This window comes from Herpailurus yagouaroundi, unplaced genomic scaffold (assembly GCF_014898765.1).
Source record: "Herpailurus yagouaroundi ecotype Mexico unplaced genomic scaffold, PumYag 221, whole genome shotgun sequence".
Lineage (NCBI taxonomy): Eukaryota > Metazoa > Chordata > Mammalia > Carnivora > Felidae > Herpailurus > Herpailurus yagouaroundi.
In genome coordinates this window covers 9,848,972-9,866,965 of record NW_024412452.1, presented here as the reverse complement: position 1 = coordinate 9,866,965, position 17,994 = coordinate 9,848,972, and the positions used below count along the sequence as shown (strand labels likewise).

At 43.6% G+C, this 17,994-nt stretch overlaps 1 protein-coding gene across 4 annotated transcripts in view; it reads right to left on the bottom strand.

The window, feature by feature from the left end:
- Nucleotides 1-17,994, bottom strand: part of LOC121019228 (electrogenic sodium bicarbonate cotransporter 4) — a 99,908-nt gene that overhangs the window by 39,903 nt on the left and 42,011 nt on the right. For 3 of the 4 annotated variants that reach the window (XM_040458459.1, XM_040458457.1, XM_040458458.1), the window contains one exon: nucleotides 11,786-11,977. In XM_040458459.1, the coding sequence (XP_040314393.1) occupies nucleotides 11,786-11,977 (192 nt within the window). Of the gene's footprint in view, nucleotides 1-3,375; nucleotides 3,971-11,785; nucleotides 11,978-17,994 lie in introns of those variants that run through there. The other variant, XM_040458460.1, reaches the window with a different exon arrangement.

Sequence of the window (17,994 nt, the reverse complement as noted above, 5' to 3'; positions counted from 1 at the left end):
TGGCCATTGTGTCTAGACCATGGTGAGCAAGAGAGAAGCATGACATGATGTCACTGCCTTGCATGTAGAAAGGCATAACTGTCCACCAACTGTATGGGCTAGACACTCTGGAGTCACCTACACCTTACCACTTTCTCTTACCTCTACCCTCATATAGAAAGTTTTCGAAAATATGTCCCCCCTCACCAATCCCTTTGCCCCTGCCCTGGTTCAGTCTCTCATTAATTGTCCCTTGGGCTTCATCAAATCTTCCCCTTCCTCCAAGCCCCTCTGTCCCTTCAAATTATCATCCTTACAGGCCCTCACCTAATTTCTCCATGGTTTCCCCATGGTCAATAATTTCAACTACATTTTCATCATACTCCTCACTCTTACTCCTTGACTTCCCAGTAAAACCAGGCAGCCAGTACCCAAACAAGAATTCATTGGCCCAGTCTTCCTCTGTGCAGGAGTGTCATGGGGGGACAGGGAGAGGCAGTGTGGTACTGTGGTATAGTGGAGACAAGGTACACAGTGAGCTTGCAACCCAGCTAGACATGGGTATGAATCTCAGAGTTGCCACTTGCTCGTGAGTGAATTCAGTTTGAGTGAGTAGGGTTGTTGGGAGGAACAAGGAGATTCAGATAAGGAGAATAAGACACATGACATGGGGCCTAGAATGTAACAGGTGCTGATCCCCTTTACTACCAACCCCAGCACCCAGGCTCACGAGCCCCACCCAATGGTGAAAATGAAAGATTTTTGGGGTGCCTGGGTGGCACAGTTGGTTGAGCATCCAACCTCGGCTCAGGTCATGATCTCGTGGTTCGTAGGTTCAGGCTCCGCATCAGGCTCTGTGCTGACAGCTTGGAGACTGGAGCCTGCTTTAGATTCTGTCTCTCTCTCAAAAATAAATAAACATTACAAAATTTTAAAAACAAAAAAAAGAAAATGAAGTATTTCCACCCTCAGCAGGTCTCAGAAGTGTAGCCACCTCCCACTCATCCTTGTTAGCACCATGTCCCATGTCCCTTGATGCCATTCCTAACCTTTGCTCCTCCCTTCAAGCCTCTTGATCCATTTCCTATCCACTTCACCAAGGAAATAAAGGCCTCTAGATGTGAGATTCATCACCTTCTCCCTTCTAGTTCTGTACCCTTACCACTTTGTAGTCCATTTTTGAACAAAGGAGTCCTTCCTCCAACTTAATCTCTGGCTCCACTCATTCCCTTCTGCTGGATCATTATTTTATCAACAAGCCTTTGCTTACCTTGGTCTTCATCTCTCCACTCTTTTTCTCCTAGCCTATAAATAGTTCTTCCTACCCTATAACACTCTTCCATGACCCTGCCTGCCTTCCCAGCTCTCCTGCTTGCCTTTCCCCCCAACTTCTTGAAGGAATAGTCAGCACTTACTGTCTCCATTTCCTCCTTACCCAATTACTTTCCAAACTGCTCCAACTGGTTCAATCCCACTACTCTAAAGGACATTGACTAAGGCAGAGACTTCAACTGGCAGCTCAAAGATGTGTTTAGTTCAGCTCTCACAGAGTATAAAAGTTTTTGAAATTGTTGCTAACATAAAGAATTGTGGGATTTCATATAATAATCCACATTTCTGACTTTTCTTGAAAATTCAGATGTTCTGACGACTGTGCCTACATTCCTGCTTGGCAACAATTAACCAAAGCTGAATGATAGCTGCCTTCTTTAGGTGGGAATATGCATTTTTTAAAGTTCTTTTATCTGAGTATTGTTGACACGCAATGTTATGGGCATATGCATTGTAGTTTGCCACGGTCCCCACTGCTCCCTACTCAACTCTGCTAATCTCATTTATGTTATGCACCTGAGTTTATAACTCTGCCCTCAGATCGCTCTTGTTATCTTATTCTCAACGAGTAAAGTAATAAAACCAATCAAACCAACAGGTCTGGCTTATCTCTTTGGGGCATCAGTGGTGCTGACTGCTCCCCCTGAACTGAAATGCTACTCTTAGCTCTTGTAACAACACTTTCTTGATATTTTTTCCTACCTCTTCAAGGAATCCTTAATATCTTCCCCTGACCCCTCTTGCCTGTCTCACTTAAATCTTAGTCTTCCCCAAGATTTCTCATTAAACTTCTTCTCTCTTCTCCTTCTACGCTCTTCCTGGGCCATCTTGTGTTCTTTATGGTGTCACCCTGTAGATAAGGTCACCCATGTCTCTGGGCCCTGCCTGTATTGAACATTTCCAACTGTCAACTGGATTATTCCATGTGGGAGTTCTGCAGCCTCCTCAAGTCAACCTCAATATATTCAAAACAACTCCTTTATGCCTGCCATTCTCTGTTTTGAATAATAGCAACCCTAACTCTCCAGCCATTCAGCTAAGAAATACCGGACTCATTCTTGAAGCCTCTTTCTGTCTCACTGTTCATGTCCAATCAGACACTAACTTCTTTCCCTTGCTTCCTAAATATTTTTCAGCTGTCTCCCTTTTTTCCTACCCATTGCCACCATCTTGGCTCAGGTTCTCATTATTTCCCATTCCTATTGCTGCAAAAGCCTCCTGCTGCCACTACTGCCTCTGGTTGCCTGATCCACCCTATTCCCTATGTGGCAGCCAAGTTTGCCTTTAAAACATTTCAAACATATTCACATGACACACTCCTGGGAGTCATGGTGCTCTTTGAGCAGCACCATAAAATATTTTGCATTTGAGTTAGAAATAATTTTACTTAGCAGAAATTATTAATTTATCTGTATATAGCTCAATCTGCCTCATTTAAATGAATTTTATTTCTGAATTTTTCTATTACTTTAAACATCATCTTTTCATTGGGTTATGGATTGCTGACACTTGCTAGCAGACATCAAAGGTTAAAGTTTTATAGAAAACTAACAATTGAACAAATAACCTTATTTTTTCTTTACACTGGGAGAAGCCTATGACTGATTCTGAGAGGACACAGCAATCAGAGTTCTAGAACAACTCTTTTAAAATGTAGGTTTGATCAGGTTACCCCCCGGGTGAAAAGCCTTCAATGGCTCTGTATTACCTAGAGCCTAGGGTCACTGACCTGGCCCAAAACATCCCTTGTGATCTGGCCCTTACCGGTCTTTTTAGGTTCTATCATGTTTCTCAGCCAGATGCCCTGGAACCCAGTTACCCTTGACCCCAGATACCCCAGCACCCTCCCTCCAATCCCAGATATCCTGGACCCTAACCACCACACACAGTTCTCTGACGAGGAGGGCACCTTACTCCTTGGATCCTTGTGCCTACTCTTCCCTAAGTTTGGAATCCCCTTCCCGTTAAAGGCCAGATAGGAAGACAAAGAGATGGAACAACCAATAGGGAGATGAGACAGGGCAGAGAGCAGGACGCCTGAACCAGCCCTGTCTGGGGCATTACCTGCTCCCTGGAAGAGCTGAGCACTGAGGTCTCCGGCTGTCGGCACGGCTTCTGGCCCCAGCCTGTCTCTGCTGCTGCCGCCCTGGCCACTGCCTCCAAACGTCCTCTTCCCCACCGGTCACAACAAACTCAATTTGTTTCCAGTTATGCACCAGGGGAGGTGTAGGGAGAGAAACAGAGAGAGGGAAGGAATGCGTGAAAGACGGGTGATAGAGAGAGAAGGCTATATGTGGGAGAGAAAAGAGATGTAGTGTGAGAGAAAGACTATATTGAGGGTGAATTAAAGATACAGTATGAGAGAAGTGTGTGTGTGAGAGAGAGAGAATATGTGTGAGAGAGAGAGAATGAGAGGGAAGAATGTGAGAGAGCAGTGTGAGGGGTGGGGGTCCTCAAGTGCACTGGAGAGAGAGGGGCTCAGCAGCGCAGAGACTGGAACAGGCAGCTGGGTCTTCACGGTGGCAGGGGCAGGGTGGAACAGCTGCAGGTCTGTGAGAACACTGGCAGAACTGCCTCTGTCCCCCCTCCCCCATGAGGGCTCCAGAAGAGCCCCAGCACCTCTCCTCAGGCCCCTTTATAAAGGCAGAGGTAGGATTTGCCCTCAGACTCCCCGGGGCCTCCTTAAGAGTCTTGGCTGCAGGTGAGCGGCTGGAGAGTGGCTGCCAAGACAGAGTTCTCTCAGCTGCACAGTGGTTCCCTCCCCCCCTCCAGGTGGGATGGTTAGGGAGGGTTGTTGTGGGGTCTCAGGTTTCAAAGCAACCATGCTTGGTCAGTAATGTTCCACGCAGCTGGTTTTTCTCTGTCCCCAACTTTTTTTTGCTATTATTTTTTTTAAGTTTATTTATTTATTTTCAGAGAGAGAGAGAGGGTGAGGATGAGCTCACATGAGCAGGGGAGGGGCAGAGAGAGAGAGAGAGGGAGAGAGAGAGAGAGAGAGAGAGAGAGAGAGAGAGAGAATCTCAAGCAGGCTCTGAACTGTCAGTGCAGAGCGCGATGCGGGGCTCAATCCCAAGAACTCTGAGATCATGACCTGATACAAAATCAAGAGTCAGATGCTTAACTGACTGAGCCACCCAGGAGCCCCCTCTGTCCCCAACTGTTAACCCAGACTCCTGATCCTCTAGCTCTTTATCTACTTCTAGGACAAAGTGCTAAATACCATCACTAAGTGGATGTTTCCTGGGAGCCCATGGACAGTGGGAACTGGTTACTTGAGGCTGTGGGGAGAACCCCACTGGGGAATTATTTTGCTCTGCTGAGAAACTCCTAATCTCCTGGGTTCGGTTCAACAAGTTCTTACTGAGTACTTAGAATGTGCCAAGGTTGATTAGAGGTCACTGGGCGGCTACTGCTCCAAGGGGTGCTGAGCCTTGGATTCTCTAAGTCTCAGGGCTAGGAGGGAGCTTAGCTGTTGTCAAAGAATCTAAGCCCTTCACTTCACAGATGAGAAATTTGAGACCCAGTTTACACCACAGAAAGGCCCCATCAGGCCCCAAATTAGGGGAACCTGGAGGAGAGTCAAGTCCACTGACATCCTCCACCCTACACTGCCCACCCGGGAATGGCTGGCCCCACTCACATTTTCATACTTGGGGCTCAATGATCGAGGGTGCCCACTTTAAAGCTGAGGAAACAGGGGTGCCTGGGTGGCTCAGTCGGTTAAGCATCCGACTTTGGCTCAGGTCATGATCTCACGGTTTGTGAGTTCAAGCCCCGCATCGGGCTCTGTGCTGACAGCTCAGAGCCTGGAGCCTCCTTCGGGTTCTGTGTCTCCCTCTTTCTCTGCTCCTCCCCTACTCTTGCTGTCTCTGTCTCTGTCTCTCTCTCTCTCATAAATAAATAAAAAAACTTAAAAAAAAATAAAGCTGAGGAAACAGCAGCAGAAGGTCAGGGTGTCTGTTTAGGTACTGGGCTCCAAGCAAACACCACCATCCAGAAGTTTCTGCAATGCTGGGCTTCTCAGCAGGACAGGACAGTGAGTAGATGGGCCCCTCCCCAGGGTCCCAGGCTCTACAGCTCACAAGCCACTGTGGCTGAAGTTGGCCCATCTCCTCTTGAGCACCACTAGGTAGCTACTCCATGCCACACTGGGTCAGGGGCTGTGGGTGACCCCAAAGCACCCAAAGAGAGATTGTCAAGGATGCCAGAAGATTCTCTTTATCCACGTGGTGCTTTAAGAGCCCAGACCTGGGTTTAACACCTGACTCTGCTGATTATTAGCAGTAGGATTTTGGCAAAGCATTTAAGTTCTCTGAGCCTTAGTTTCCCCATCTATTAAGTGGGAATAATCAAGCCTACCTCACTAGATTGTGATAGCCATTCAAGGAAGATAATACGTGTGATGTGGTTGGCACAGTGCTTGGTATACACCAGGCACCCAAAAAATGATATTGCTATTGTTGTTGTTGCCAGCAGGTCTGACACATTTCTCCCTTGTTACCAGTCATCAGCCTGGCCCTTTTAAACATTCCAAGGGCTCAATCCTTTTCAGCCTCTAAATGCTCATGCTGCTCCCATGCTGCCTCCCTGCCCTCCACCCTGAGGGCCTTCCACTCTCTCTGCCCCTCCCTCCAGCCCACAGAAGGTTTAGCCCACCACACGCTGGGCTCCTGGATCAGGGTGGCTCTAATGCACTGTGGGCCCCACGTGCGTGCAGCACATCAGAAGTTAATCCACATAATGAGAAATGCCACAGGTAATAGCCCCCGTGGTTGATAGCACACAGGGAGAGTCACATAGCGACGACCCACGATATGACTCTCCCAGCAGTTGCTGGGAGAAACATAACCCAGCAGGAACAAGCTTCAGGAAGCACACTAAAAGAAGCAAGCAGAATTGTGCTTTTACTGGGTGGGGACTGTCCAGTTATTGGATGAGTAAAGCACAAAATGATCTAGTATACTACAAACAAGCCAGTCTTCAACAACTAGTAAAGACCCGGAAGGCAATTAGGCAGTCAGGAAGTCAGGATGAGGATTTGATACTGGGGCTGGGGCCCTGGATGAGCCCTTTCAGAGGTTCTCTCCCTCTGTCTTGAGTTCCACATGAATCTCTAGATGGCCAACTTTGCAAGATCGGAGTCTACCTTGCTTGCATCATGCTGCTGGTCCCCAGTACAGGGCTCACACAGCATGGGCACTCAATAAATATTTGCTGGGTGAATGAATTCACTAATTAGCACTCATGAGCGTATCATCTGGGATTAGGCTTGGCAAGAAAGGAGCTAAGGACAAGGAAATGCTGTTAGGGGTGGAGCTGGGTGGAGACTTTGGGTAGCTCAAGGCAACTGAATATTGGGGACTGGGAGACTGATCTAGGGTTCTAAAGTCATTCCTGCAATTGTGTGAGGTGGGTCTTGAGAGGTGATGTAAAAGCCCCCCAATCCTAACTTCATAGACAGCAAAATTCTTTTTCTAGGAAGCTGTCCTAAAACTCCAAATGTGTTCTCTAAGAAGAGGAAGCGAATCTGCCCCCTTTAGTGTTTATAGGGATTCCTCTTATCATGGTAGTGTTAGGGATGTCAGCCCAGTCCATACCCAAAAGGATGTCCTCTGGCAGCTGTGTTTATGGAATGTATGACCTGTGCCCCTTGGATACAGTTAATCATTGGACATCTGAGCCAAGCCTGGAAATTTTGAATTGGGTCTCTAAGATAGCTGGGGCCTTTCCTGATGGTCTCTGGAAAAGAGAGCATGTAAACTAAGATAAAAGGGCACAGAGATGCAGAAAGGGCTACAGAGAGAAGGGAATGGAGCAGACCCACAGGAGAAGCAGGGGCAGGGGCCATCAGTCCCAGAGAGGGGACTGAGAGGTGCTATGTCTACCCATTGAGCCTGGCTGTTTATTCTGCTTTGGGACTGTGAAAAACTTCTTTGGTTTTGTAATAACACGTGTGTGTACACACACACACACACACACACACACACACACACACACACACACTGCCTCCTTGCCCAAGCCAGCTCAAGTAGATTTCTAATACATATGATCAAATTACCTTCTTAACCATGAGTGCCCCTTATAGGGAATTCTAGGGTTGGAGATTTTCTTCTTTGTACCTTCTTAAAAACTCCAAGTGTAAGAGTTATAAAGAATGTTGGGTCACTGTAGTAAGAATAGTTAGAATAAGAAAGAACAGGAATCAATAAAAGAGGGGAGTAAAGCAATGGCAGAGCAGGCCAAAGGCAAGAAAAGAAGGAAGGCCAAGGAAAAGAAACCTTGGCTCTGGCCCTGGCCAAGTGAAGAGCTGTGTCGGAGGACTGGCAGAGCCTGGCCAGGGCACTGCTGGCTCCCCTACATGCTAGTGGGTGGAACCAAGGCTTGGCAGATCTTGGTGTGTTGGGCAAGGGGGAGATTCAACCAAATCCAAATAAGAGATCCCTCCGCCTTCCCCAGGAAGGGCGTCATCCTCAATATGCTGCAGAGAAAAGAGAGCAATGACACTTATCTCACTGGAGCCCCAGAGGAAGAGATTCTGACATTTAAGGGGAGCCAAAATAGTAAAGGGCAATTGATTGTACCATATCCATGATTTATAATGTAAGGTATATGAAATGTCCCCAGTAGTTTTCAATTAGCATATGGCTTTTATTGTTTTGTTTTGGTGACTATAAATGCAGTAAAGTGAGGAAACTGTTATTTAAAATCAAATTCGACAGTTACTGCTTCTCCTGTCTAAGCCAACAGGGGTGTGGGGGCCTGATTCACACACACAGTCTTGACATGGCCTGCAGAGGACCCTGGGTGGGAGTAGGGGGAGAAGGAAATGTCAAAGCCTCCTTCAGGTTTTCAAGGATGTTGAAGGGCTAGACTTAGAGGAGATGGTCTTTGTGTTTAGTTCAACCCGTTATGTGGCCTCGGCTGTGCAAAAATGGGCCCTGAGCCAAGGAGGGGCAGGAAGAAAAATTGACGTAACTAAAAAGGAGGGGACTGAGCATGTATGTGAGGACGGGGCTCAATACGGAAAGCAAGAACATATGAGGGGACTCAGGAGGGGACAAGGGTGGGCAGGAGCCCCCAAAATATGTGATAGGAGGCTGGAACTGCACAGAAAAATGTGCACTGGAAAACTTCCAGTCACCAGAGGAACACAGATATCTAGTATGTATCTCTGCAATGTTAAACTTGGTTCTGAACCTTCAGCAAAGCCTTCTACTCACATATATGTCATGCATAACCAATTTGGGGAAAACCAAAGAAGGTCTGAACTCCATGCCTGAGAAGGCCTAGAGGTGAAGGCAGAGAACAGGTATAGGCAGTGAAACATAGTGAGATGAGCCCACTATGGAGGGACTTGGAGCCAGACAGTGAGACTGGCAGCCCCTGGGAAGGCACAGAAAGTTGGGGAAAGACACGGACCTTCCCCTGGATGAGGCCAGGGAGGCTAGATTCCACTTTAGCTAATTCTCAAAGAATAGGGTAAATCTGGTTAATGTATGGTTTATGAACACTTTCCATTTATTTATTTATTTATTTATTTATTTATTTATTTATTATTTTTTTTAATTAACTTGGATTTATTTTTTTTCAATATATGAAGTTTATTGTCAAATTGGTTTCCATACAACACCCAGTGCTCATCCCAAAAGGTGACACTTTCCATTTATTAAGACTTTCATTAAGACTTTCACTGGTTCACTTGCAAACTTGGATGCTCAATCCTAATTTCCCCTCAAGGTCCTAATGCCAATAACTAAGGATTCTCTTCTAATAGGATTTTTTTGTTTGTTTTTAGAATAGCTCTCATGGCTGGGGAGGGAATGCTGCATATGTTGATAATTCTAGGAGATCCAGGTTTTAAGGTGCCAAAGGACAAGAAGAGAGAGAAAATATAGGCTTCTTTTGGGAGGAGTTTTTTTTTTAATGTTTATTTATTTTTGAGAGAGAGAGAGAGAGAGCGAGAGCGCGAGCATGAGTGGGGGAGGAGAAGAGAGAGAGGGAGACACAGAATTTGGAGCAGGCTCCAGGCTCTGAGCTATCAGCACAGAGCCTGATGCGGGGCTCAAACTCACAGCTGTGAGATCATGACCTGAGCCAAAGTTGGACACTCAACCGACTGAACCACCCAGGTGCCCGTTGTTTTTTGTTTGTTTGTTTGTTTGTTTGTTTTTTAAGTAATCTCTGTGCCACCCAATATGGGGCTTGAACTCACAACCCCAAGATCAAGCATTCCTCTACTGACTCAGCCAGCCAGGTGCCCCAGACTTCCTTTGGGAAATAAATTTTAACTTGCTTTCCTACCTGCTCCCCACCCCAAATGGGGCATTTAAGGGCTAGAATGATCATCTTTCTTTCTTTTTCCTTCTTCCTTTCCCCCACCTCTTTCCAAGATGTATCCTTCCAAGGCACAAATTTGTAAGTACACAAAGGCAAGGACGCTAGCCCATTTTAAAGCTGCAAACTCTAAAAGAACCCCAACTGTCTTTGCACCTATGTTGGAAAAACTGTCTCATGAAGTGTTCATGGAGAAGATGCTTTAGAGACAAATATGTGTTCTGTCCCAACCCTTGTTCCTTCCTCACTGGAAATGAGAATAGAAGACCAAATGAAATATGTCCTTGGTCCTAAGGCTTTGGAACAATATAAGGCTCAAATGCCTCACTGGAAAACAGCCCAGCTCTCCTTTCCTGATCATCTGGGGTGGTTTTGATCTTTTAGTGGCCCCAAAGCTATTTAATATCAGGCAAGTATAAGAACTTGTATCAGGTAAGTATAAGAATAACTTTTCACACCCCTCCCACCAGAAGGATTTCAGAAGTTCTTGGTACCAGTGAGGACAGCAAAACCAAACCAATATCCACTAGTAGAGGAAAAAGACTTGGGTTCCTTGCTCTTAAATTGGGTTAATGTGTATTAACTAAACTAATATATATTAAATGCCTACCACATTTACTTACCCACCACAATAACCTACCATGTTATATATTTCTTCCATAACTCAGGAGAGGCCCAGAAAATTTGATTTTCAAAGGGGAACCTCATCCCTAAATGTGGGGAAGGTGGTAGGGTTAGAGGAGAATGCCCCATCTAGATCCAACATGGGGAGTTGGAGATCTTCCCAACAGGCTTGCTCTCCTCTGGGTCCCTGATGTTCCTGCCCTCTGGGCAGATACATGTGCACACGCATGTGCATGTGTATTGTGTGTATGTGTGCATATGCATGTTTTAATCAGAGCTCATCTCTTATGCTAGACAGCCCCAAAGGACTTCCATTAACCCATCTGCCACATAGACACATTTAATCTGGAAAAGCCATGGGCCTTAGTAGACTTGGTGCAATGAGAGCAGTTGTTCAGGGCAGCTGCAAGGTTGGGGGTGGCTCAGTTGGCCTTTGGGAGCATGAATGTCAGATCTTTTCCTACCGGGACGCTGAAACACTATTACTGCCTCTGACATTCCTTTGAAGGTTTAGATAGTAAAATAACTCATTTTGCCTTGCTCAAGACAGTGGAAATATATAATAGAGCCCAATGAGATGCTATTTGTTGGGCAGATGTAGGATACGTTGGGGTGAAATCATGTCCCTAGAAACAGTAAAGTCTCAAAAGAATAAAACATCACAGCTGTGCTCTAAGGATTCCAGACTCTTCACTCCTCTTAAGATTGATATTTTTCTTTCCATGGGGAGGAACAAAATACTGATTTTTATTTTTATTTAAAAAAAAATTTTTTTTAGCGTTTATTTATTTTTGGGACAGAGAGAGACAGAGCATGGATGGGGGAGGGGCAGAGAGAGAGGGAGACACAGAATCGGAAGCAGGCTCCAGGCTCTGAGCCATCAGCCCAGAGCCCGACGCGGGGCTAGAACTCACGGACCGTGAGATCGTGACCTGAGCTGAAGTTGGACGCCTAACCGACTGAGCCACCCAGGCACCCCCAAAATACTGATTTTTAATCAGTCCAGAGCTGATTTCTGCAGCAGCAGAGGAAGGCCTCAGGGGATTTGCTGACCTGCGAGAGAGCTTCCCAGGGGTCTGCAAGCTACCGCTCAGGTGCCTAGACAATTCACGACCATTCCATCAAGCTCAGGTGAGGAAAGGGAAGAGGTAATTCAGTTTACTGAGCACAGTGCTTCATGCCAAACAGTCATGTTTGTGGTTAGGTTAGTCATGCCATGGCTGTGTGGCCTCCAGGAATTTGGAATTGAGGAAAATGATTCTGAGAATTAACCCATGAAACCAACTTGGGGGGGATCAGAGCAGAAGTCTCAGAGTCACCAGAGAGAGATGGAGCTCAGCCTGACTAAAGGTGCCTCTGAGCAGGGAGGTTGGTGTGCAGTGGCAGCAGGGCAGCAGGTGCTAACAGCCTTGGGGCATCATTAGTCTGCAGAGAATCTTCTGACTTTATCCATCCCGCCACCCAAGCCGCTGCACTCACCAGATGGCTCCCCTGAACACGCCCCTCAAGAACTCACGGGTCCTGCTGACACGATCCACATTGCCATCCCGGCTGCTTCCCCTGCTCCCTGTGCCAGTCAGTTCCTGCTGTGGCTTGTCTGGCTGCAGGCCCCAGCAGACCTTCTGCAGTCCTGAAAGACGTCCTTGCTGATCTCTTTTCCTTTGAGGGTAACTGGGGACCGAAAGCCCAATGTGGATGGAACGGCAGTCTGTGGGCAAAGCACAAAAGTCAGGGGAGGCAAGAGTTACTGAAAATGGGCATTTCCCTTTAACAGCCTCTAGTTACAAAGAGCTAGGGCCACCAAAGCAAAATGGAAGACATGGGATTCCTGGACAGGGCCCCTGCCCTGAGTCTTGGGTTTGACAGAATCCCATTTCTGAACAACTCAGCAGTTGCTGGAAACAAGACCCTTGGTGCTATAGTTGGAACTCTTGTTAGAATGAGCAAAACTCCCATCACTCTGTTCTTGCTTGTCCAGAATGGCAGTAACCACATAGGCCTTATGACACATGGCGCAGGAGACAGTCCCTCAGTGAGCCACAGATTTAGTCCAAAATACCGATCCCCTCTTTGGGAAAGCTGTATATATTTCCATCAAGGACCATTTATTACTAATAACCAAAAACTACATAAACTGCTTATCAGAAAAGTGAGTTATTGTGGATTTCTCAAAGCTGGTTTTATATACCAGAATTTTCAAAAACTAGAATTACCAAGAACTTTAATTTGGAATTCCACTAAGAAGGCTGTTTGCTGTGTAAAGCCCCCACTAGGTCTGTTCACACAAGAGCAGTTGGAATTCTCTCAGCTCTCAGGATGGATATTCTGTTATCAGTTTTTCATCAGTGTTGTTGAATTGGTCAACAGCTTTTAAAATAATCAATAGATGTAGTTGTATAGTTACAGAATAATTGAGCAGATAATACATAAGTACTTAGACTTCCATCTTATCTCTGCCCTACCCCCACTCCACAACAGTTCCCCCTATTATTTTTTTATGGAGGTATAATTGACCTATAACACTGTTCAAGTGTAAAGTGTACAATATACTGATTTGGTACATGTATATATTGCAAAATTACTACCACAATAAGTCTAGTTAACATCCATCATCTTATATAGTTTCATTCTTTTTCTTCTGATGAGAAATTTTAGAATCACTCTCTTGGCAACTTCCAAATATACAAACAGATTGCTAACTATAGTTACCATGCTGTACATTCCATCTCCAGAACTTGTTTATCCTATGGTGGAAGTTTGTACCTTTGACCACTTTCACCCATTTTGTCCCCTCCCAAACTCCTGCCTCTGGCAACCACTAATCTGTTCTCTGTTTCTATGAGTTTGGTTCTCACATAGGAATGAGATCGTATAGTATTTGTCTTTCTCTGTCACTGCCAAGACTGATGCCAAAACGCTACCCCCCTATGTGTTCTTCTAGGAGTTCTATGGTTTCAGGTCTTACATCAGTCTTTTATCCATTTTAAGGTGTGTGTGTGTGTATGTGATGTAAAATAGAGATCCAGTTTTATTCTTTTTTTTAAAGCTTTATTTATTTATTTTGAGAGAGAGAGAGAGAGAGAGAGAGAGAGAGAGAGAGAGAGAGAACATGTGAGCAGGAGAGGGGCAGAGAAAAAGAGAGAGGGAGATAGAGAATCCGAAGCAGGCTCCACACCATCAGCACAGAGCCTGATGTGGGGCTCAAACTCACGAACCGTGAGATCATGACCTGAGCCAAAATCAAGAGTTGGACACTTAACCGACTGAGCCACCCAGGCGCCCAGATCCAGTCTTATTCTTATGCATGTGGCTGTCCTGTTTTCTCATCAGAAAGACTATCCTTTCCCCATTGTATATTCTGGGCTCCTTTGTCATAAATTAATTGAATTTACGAGTGTGTGTGTGTATATCTAGGTTTTCTATTCTTTTCCATTGATCTATGTGTCTGCTTTTATGCCAATACTATACTGTCTTGATTACTATAGCTTTGTAATATCTTTTGAATCAGGAAGCATGATGCCTCCAGCTTTGTTCTTTTGCAAGGTCACTGTTGACTATTCAGGGTCTTTCATGGTTCCATACAAATTTAAGAACTATTTATTCTATTTCTGTGTAAAATACCATTGGAATTTTGATAGGGATTGCATTGAATCTGTAGACTGCTTTGAGTAACACAGACACTTTAACAATATTAATTTGTACAATCCATGAGCATGGAATATCTTTCCATTTATTTGTGTCTTCTTCAATTTCTTTGACCAAGGTATTAAAATTTTCAGTGTACAAGTCTTTTCCCTCCCTTGTTAAGTTTATTTATTCCTATGTATTTTATTCTTTTTGTTGCAAATGTAAATAGAATTGTTTTCTTAATTTCTCTTTTTGATAGTTCATTATTCATATATAGAAATATATATGTATTTATTTTTGTATATTGGTTTTGTATCCTGCAAATTTACTGAAATTGTTTTTTAGTTCTAACAGTTTTTTGGTGGAGTCTTGGGTTTTCCATATATAATATCATGTCATCTGCAAGTAGAGATGGTTTTACTTCTTCCTTTCTGATTTGAATGCCTTTTATTTCTTTTTCTTGACTAATTGCTCTGGCTAAGACTTCCAGTACAATATTGAATAAAAGTGCAAGAGTGGGCATCTTGACCTTGTCCCTGATCTTAGAGGAAAAGCTTTCAGCTTTTCATTGTTGAGTATGATAGCTGTAGGCTTGTCATATATGGACTTTGTTATGTTGAGGTACATTCCCTCTATACTCAGTTTGTTGAGATTTTTGATAATGAATGGATGTTGGATTTTGTTAAATATATTTTCTACGTCTATTGAGATAATCTTATGATTTTTATCCTTCATTTTGTTAGTGGGGTATATCACATTGATTGATCTGTAGATGTTGAACCATCCTTGTATTCCTGAAATAAATCCTACTTGATCATGGTGTAGGATCCTTTTACTGTATTGTTGAATTTGGTTTCCCAATATTTTGTTGAGGATTTTTGCACCTATGTTCATCAGAGATATTGGCATGTAATTTTCTTTTCTTGTAGTGTCATAGTTTTGGTATTAGGGTAATGCTAGCATCATAAAATGAATTTGAAAGTGTTCCCTTCTGGGGGTGCCTGGGTGGCTCAGTCAGTTAAGCATCCAACATCAGCTCAGGTCATGATCTTGTGGTTCATGGGTTCGAGCCCTGTATCAGGCTGTGTGCTGACAGCTCAGAGCCTGGAGCCTATTTCAGGCTCTGTGTCTCCCTTTCTCTTTGCCCCTTCCCTGCTCGCTCTCTCTCTCTCTCTCTCTCTCTCTCTCTCTCAAAAACAAACATTGTAAAAAAATAGTGTTCTCCTCTCTTCTATTTTTTGGAAGAGTTTGAGAAGGGTTAGTATTAATTATTATTTAAATGTTTGACACAATTCACCAGTGAAGCCATCTGTTCCTGAATTTTTGTTTGTTGGGAGGTTTTTGATTACTGATTCAAACTCCTTGCTAGTAATTGGTCTATTCAGGTTTTCTGTTTCTTCATTATTCAGTTTTGGTAAGTTGTATCTTTAGGGATTTATCTATTTCTTCTAAGTTGTCCATATTATTGGCATATAATTGTTCATAGTAGTCTCTTCTGATTTTTTATATCTGTTTTCAGTTGTAATGTGTTTTCTTTCATTTCTAATTTCATTTATTAGAGTTTTCTCTTTTTTTCCTCCCTTAGTAAGTTTAGCTAAAGATTTGCTTATTTTATCATTTCAAAAACCAGTTCTTAGTTTCATTGATCATTTCTATTGTCTTTTTAGTCTCTATTTTACCTATTTCTGTTCTGATCTTTGTTATATCCTCCCTCCACTAACTTTGGGCTTAGTTTGTTTTTCTTTTTCTAGTTCCTTAAGGTATAAAGTTAGGTTGTTTACTTGGGCTCTTTCTTTTTTCTTAATGTAGGCATTTATTGCTATGAATAGATTCCCTTATTATGAACAATTTGCATTAGTGTGGTACATTTGTTACAATTAATAAACCAATATTGATACACTATGATTAACTATAGTCTATAGTTTACAATAAGGTTCACTCTTAGTGTTATATAGTTTTATGAGTTTTGACAAATGCATAATGATGGGCATCTACCATTACAGTATCATACAGCATAGTTTCACCATCCTAAAAATTCCCTGTACTTCACTTATTCATCTCTCCCCTCCCTGAGTTCTAAAGCTACTTTTCTCTTTTGGGCCTTTACACTTTGTTCTCTTTTTTCTTCTTTTTGAAGAGAAATGAGAATGGGTGGGGTAAATGAGTGGGAAGATCTTTTTCTCTTCCTATGTGAACTGTAGCAAAAATGTTCGAGAACCACTGGTTTAGGACAAGTTTGAGTCTGGAATTCCCTGGTGACAATTTTCCAAAGAGCAGGCTGGCCAAAAAAAAAAAAAAACAAACTATTATAATTACAGTGGTTCCACCTTATCCACAGGGGATATGTTCTAAGATCCCCAGTGGATGCCTGAAACTGCAGATAGCACTGAACTCTATATATATACCATGTTTTTTCCTACACATACATACCTATGATAAAGTTTAATTTATAAATTAGACACAGTAAGAAATTAACAAATAAATTATAGAATAGAATAATTGTAACAAAATTTTATAATTAAAGTGTTGTGAATATGGTCTCTCTCTCTCTCTCTCAAGATATCTTATTGTACGTATTCACCTTTCTTCTTGTGATGATGTGAGGTGATAAAATGCTTACATGATGAGATGAAGTAACATGAATGACATAGACATTGTGATATAGCTACTATTGACTTGATGATGTGTCAGAAAGAGAATCATCTGCTTCCAGACCATGCTTGACTACTGATAACTGAAACTGAAGAAAGTGAAATAACAGGTAAGGGGACTACTATATTTTTGAAGCCCAAGGATGGCAACTGAGAGTTGAAAGCTACTGCAGAATAGGAAATTAGAATTTGTGTTCTTACATCAAGATTTGCATTAACTTGATTTTATTTTCCTTGGAAGGGAGGCCTGTCTCTTGGCTCAAACTCCTGAAATGCAGATACAAAGGTCTGGGTATTCAATGGCTGCAGCTATCACATAGAAACCACATCAAGCTGAATCTTGGAGAAGTATATCTAAGCCTTTTAGAGATATGTTGAGTGTCTACCCTGGTGAAAAGACTCTATGAGTCATTCCTAGGCACAGGAACATGAGGTTAACTGGATTTCAGTGTCTAAATCTATTTAGAGCCCGACTCCTGCCCCAGCTCACTTCACTGCTCACTCTTCTGAACCTCCAGTCTTTCTTGGCTGTACCCAGGAATGTGAGGTGGAGATTTTTATGAAGTATAGCCTTGCTTTCTAGTGGATCAGTATCAGAATGAATGGTGCTCCTCCTTTCTTCTCTCTTCTCCCTCTAGCATGGTGTGATTTCTCTTGCTCTATTCTACATTTCTTAAGCAACCTGTAATTTGAGTAAGCCATAGACACCAAAATTTAGAGGTAAGTAGTTTTACTCTAAGGGCTTAGCAGATGAGTTCCTATTCTCCACCCTTGAGACCAGGAACGGCTGGTATACCAGAAAGGCCTCTGCCCAAGATTCAGCTTCCCTGGGTGCTCCCTGGCTTGTTCTATACTTGCTCTATGACCATAGATATCTGCCTCTCTAGGACTCATTATCCTCACCTGTAATGTGGGAATAAAATCCTTTCTCTAGTGTCTGGGCAAGGTTTTTGAGAAGATAGAATGGGATGACATGGGAAAATGATTATGAAAATGGTTAGGGCTATACACATGAAGAATATACTTATTAAAGAAATCAGGGGAGATGGCTGTCAGGAAGATATTTTACTTTCTGTCCTGGATCTAACTTGTCTCACTTCTTCCTGGCTCTTATCATAATCGTCAGAGTGTGGCTGTGTAGCTGGTGAACTGTGGAGAATAGTTAGCCCTCCCCCAAGCTCCCTCCTTCACAATGGAGAACCTCTCCGCTGTGAACACCTTGCAGTTTGGCTCAGGACAATGCCAAGTTCTCCTAGGAACTCTTCAGCTGCATGCTTCTCTATCTACAGTCCCAGAATTGCTCTACACATTCTGAAGCTCAACAAAGCATCCAGCTAGACAGTGAGATTAGCGTTTCCCTCCAAGTGGGGCCGGAACAGTGGTGGGGCAGTAGCCTGTCTGGTTGCCTCTTCATAAGCCCTGTGGTTGCTTTTCTGTAGAGTGTAGG